General features: G+C 34.6%; 1 protein-coding gene across 1 annotated transcript in view; it reads left to right on the top strand.

Moving 5' to 3' along the window:
• Positions 1-1944, top strand: part of LOC108765215 (uncharacterized) — a 4444-nt gene extending 2500 nt beyond the window's left edge. Inside the window, exons 2-3 of the mRNA XM_018513813.1 lie at positions 1258-1534; positions 1792-1944. Of these exons, the coding sequence (XP_018369315.1) occupies positions 1258-1534; positions 1792-1944 (430 nt within the window). The remainder of the gene's footprint in view (positions 1-1257; positions 1535-1791) is intronic.
• Positions 1945-4355: the final 2411 nt, after the last annotated feature.

Raw genomic sequence — 4355 nt, 5'->3', positions numbered from 1 at the left:
TCTCAAGTTTTCATTTATTTTACATTCTTCCTTAATACCTTAATAATGGTTGGATTGTTTATATAAAATTCATCTTCAATTTATTTGGTCGCCGGATATGTTAACCTGGTGTCTTTGTAAATGAAGCGGAATGATTGGGCACTCTCCTATCAAACCAGCTAACAATTTTGATTGTATATGGATCAGGTACACTGAGGATGGCTCGAATGTAAGCCGAAACGTCTGATTTTTTTCGTATTTAATAAATAATTTGCTTGCACGACTTACAGCAAAAAACTCTCATTAGCCTGTTCTGTTTATATTTAAAAAAAAATGATTTTCCCTTCCAAACCAATTCCAGCCCTATTTTCCGTATTATCGAAGTAAGAATATTTTTTTCACAAAATGTGTGAAATCTTTAAATTGCGCCAATTTTTAATAGATAATACATTTCGTTGAAACAGCAATGTAGTATAACTATTTTTAAACAATAAAACTCAAGTCGTATTTTTGAATCTTAAAAAATAGTAATCATTTTTTAAGATGAATTAAATCTTCTGGCTTATAACCTAAATGTTATGTATTCTATATTTTTGCCTATAAAAAGTGCGTAAAATTAAGGGTATTTGATAGAAAAAAAAATTTTTAATATAAAAATATTTGGCGCCGCTGGCAAACCTGGCTTAATCTAACACAACAGCGGCGCCAAGTCTTTTTACATTAAAAATTATTTATTTCAACTAAATCCTTATTTTCGTGCATTTTTTAAAAATAAAGAAGATATATATTATTTAGGTTAAATTAGAAGATTTCATTCAACTTAAAACATGAGTATTATTTTTTAAGAAAAATTATAAGTAGAAGTTTTATTGTTTAAAAGTAATTATACTACTACCTGTGCTTTATCATTCAAAAGTATTATATTAATGTTTCAACGAAATGTATTCTCTGATTATAATTGGCACAATTTAAAGATTTCACATATCTTTGAAAAAAATTATTATTATTTTGATAGTTCGAAAAATAAATTTGGACAGATTTGAAACAAGAAAATCATTTCTTTTTCAATATAGCACATATACAAATGTGTATACTTCGCGCCTCTTTTACCAATTTATAAAAAAGATTATTTTGTCGTATATTTTACCTCATTTCTTAGACATTACAATATTTAGAAGAACTATTAAAAAACTTTTAAAGAATTGTTTTCTGATTGACATTTCGATCTTTCCAAAAGGCATTTTCCCACTTAAAGTTTCACCAAACTATTAATTTTAGCATCACCATTAGCAAGAAAAAGGAGAATCTTTTGAAAGAAAGGGAGATACTCATTGGCGAGATGGAGATTATGCGACAACGCATGAAAAATATGTCCTGTTACGCAGAGGAGCTTGAGCAAAAAAGTAACGAGGTCAATCAACAAATGACAGAGATGCAGGAAATCATTAGCATGCAATTGAATGAAATCTCGCGAGAAAAAGGTGTTCGAGAGAAATTTGAAATGGAGGTGCGACAACTTCAGGAAGAAATTATTATAAAGAAAAACGAACTGGAGGTAAAGTGTTCGTAAAAGATTATTATTAATAAAGCCCGGACTATCCGCCGATCGACGTACCGATTTCAGTGACTGTAGCGTATTCTTCATGATTCTCCCCACTACCACTCGTCCGAAGCCGTGACGAGCGACGGCGGTGAGGGATGAAATATAGTGGGGAGAACTAAATACGGTTAATGCGATCTTTAATCCGGACTCTAATTATTGAAAACTGGAAGGATAATATGAACTTACTTTTATCCGTCATGTATATTTAGATATACAGGGTGTTCGAAAAGAATGGTATTTTCCTAGGATCTCCAAAAGCACTTTCAAGGAAAATGACCCTAATAAAAGTTGCAGAAATCATGAAGATATATCTTTTGATGATCTTGAACTTAACCTTGAATAATGGTTTGAAGGTCACATAAAGGTCACTTTTAATTTTTTAAATGGAATCCCCCATTTTTCATTAAATATTGTAGCTAACCTCGAGAGCTTTTCAAAATATGATAATAAAATATTTTTCCATGAAGTACATTTTGAGTTATAAGGCTTGAATGTTATAGTACCGTCGGCATTAGCATTACGCAAGGTGTCCGACCGATGGCTAAAAACCTTTCGAATATTTTCAGAATTATGTCCTGAATAATATTTGTTGAGATTAAAGTCATTGGAGGTTGTTCCTCTTATTTTCATTTTTATGTAGAAATGAATTTTTAGAGCAAATAAAAAAGTGAAAATAAAATATAAAACCTCCAATGGATATGATCTAGACAAATGATATAGGACATGATCCTGAATAACATTTAAGATGTTTCAATCGTCGGTCAGACACGTTGCGTAATGCTAAATACTGTAACTTTTAAGCCTTATAACTTGACATGTACTTCGTGGAAAAATATTTTATTACATTATTTTGAAAAGCTCTCGAGATTAACTACGAGAATTTGTAATGAAAATGAGGGTTTCATTTAAAAAATTAAAAGTGAATCTTTATGTCACCTTCAAACAATTATTCAAGGTCAAGTTCAAGGTCATCTTCAAAAGGTAGTCCTTCATGATCTCTACAACTTTTATTCGGATCATTTTCCCTGAAAGTGCGCACTTTTGTAGATTATAGGGGGTGATCCCGATTGATCATTGCTCGATTGGACACCACCAATCACAGCGACCGGTACTTAGGAGCTTTGTAGTCTCAAGCGCTGTGAGTGGCTCGTGTCCAATTGAGCCGTGTCCAACTGGGTGCCACCCGATTATAGGAAGGTCCTATTTTTTTTAACACCCTGTACAATTGTATAACAGTAGGTTATTAATTGCTCTATTATGTACAGGGTGTACGGTAATGACTACGTCACTAAAGGTCGAGAACTATCGATGGTCTATCGACAGTTATCGAATATTATACTATCGAATACTATCGATAGTTTTAGTTACTATCGATAATTTTTTATAATTTTGAAGGTTTTAAGAGAGTCGACACACAGACTTCTACAGGGTGAGTAAAAAGTCCCGAACCGGTACAATACTTCGAAAACTAAACATTTCCGAAAGAAATGTTTCTTACAAAAATTGTAGGGTTTTAAATGATCTATTCACTGACCTGACCTTGGGTGGCGTCGCCAAGTTCAGGTAAAGGTCACATCAATTTTTTTAAATGGCACACCCTATTTTTGACTCCAGAATCTAATAGCTGGTGTCAAGAGCTTTTCAAAACACTACAATAAAGTTATTTTTCATGAAGTACTTTTAGAGTTACGAGGCTTGAAAGTTACGGCACCACTAGCATTTCCACATGCTTAACATTACCCAGGACGAACGTGGCGAGGCTTTCATCCTTTTGGGGTGTTTAATTTACGTGAATCCCCTTACCTCTCACGTGTGTGTGCATGTGTGTGCGTGCACGCGCGCGTTAATTTCAAAATCAACAATTATAGGAATGATTCAACATTTTACTGAAACAGGTAGCATGAAAGACTGCCCGTGTAGTGACTAAAAAATCATAGATTTCATCTCTATGATATGCATTATGTGCTAGAGTCGATAATGATTATATTAGATGTTTAAAGTGCCTTCCTTCCACCGTTTGACAGTGTGTTAGCCTTTGAAAAAATTTCTGATATTTCTCAACATATTAACAATTATTAAACTTTCGTCAGTTATTCTCTGCTTCAATTCTGCCACACTCGCAGGTTTTGTTTTATAAATATGTTCTTTTAACAATCCTCATAAAACAAATTTAGTGGTGTCAGATCGGGCGACCTTGGAGGCCACTCAATTTTTCCACGCCTCCCAGTCTATCTGTTCGGAAAAGTTTCATTCAGTAACCTTCGTACCCTTAATCTAAAATGCGCTATAGCTTCATCTTGCTGAAACCATTTGCGATTGAAATCGTACGAATGGATAGAGATTTCAAATAGTTGGAATGATTTGCTTAATTAGTATTGCTTCGCATATCTCAGAATTGAGGTTTCTATCGAGGAAAAATGGATCTATTAAATAATCTCCAATTATTCCTGCCCAGACGTTGATTTTATCAGGATATCGAGATTTGTTATCTGTCACGTCCAGGACGCGAGTGCGAATACCCCTCGGACGCGGCGTGGGCCCGTCCAACGACGGCTCGGCGTGATTCTCGCCCCGAGCGGCAAGGGCGGTAATCACGGTTACCGGAGTAAAAGGAGGGAGGTCGACGGTCACAAAATGATTACATGGAAACGCTAATTCGCAGAGTTCAAGACGTTCGTTTATTTATACTTTTCATTATATCCGGGGTGGAGCGGAACAGAATCGTATGCACTTTACGACAGGACTTGCACTATTGTTAGCGACAGGCGGCTAG

This window comes from Trachymyrmex cornetzi, unplaced genomic scaffold, assembly GCF_001594075.2.
Source record: "Trachymyrmex cornetzi isolate Tcor2-1 unplaced genomic scaffold, Tcor1.1 scaffold48, whole genome shotgun sequence".
NCBI classification, from domain to species: domain Eukaryota; kingdom Metazoa; phylum Arthropoda; class Insecta; order Hymenoptera; family Formicidae; genus Trachymyrmex; species Trachymyrmex cornetzi.
Note: the sequence above shows the minus strand (reverse complement) of the source record. Positions and strands in the feature narration are given on the sequence as shown.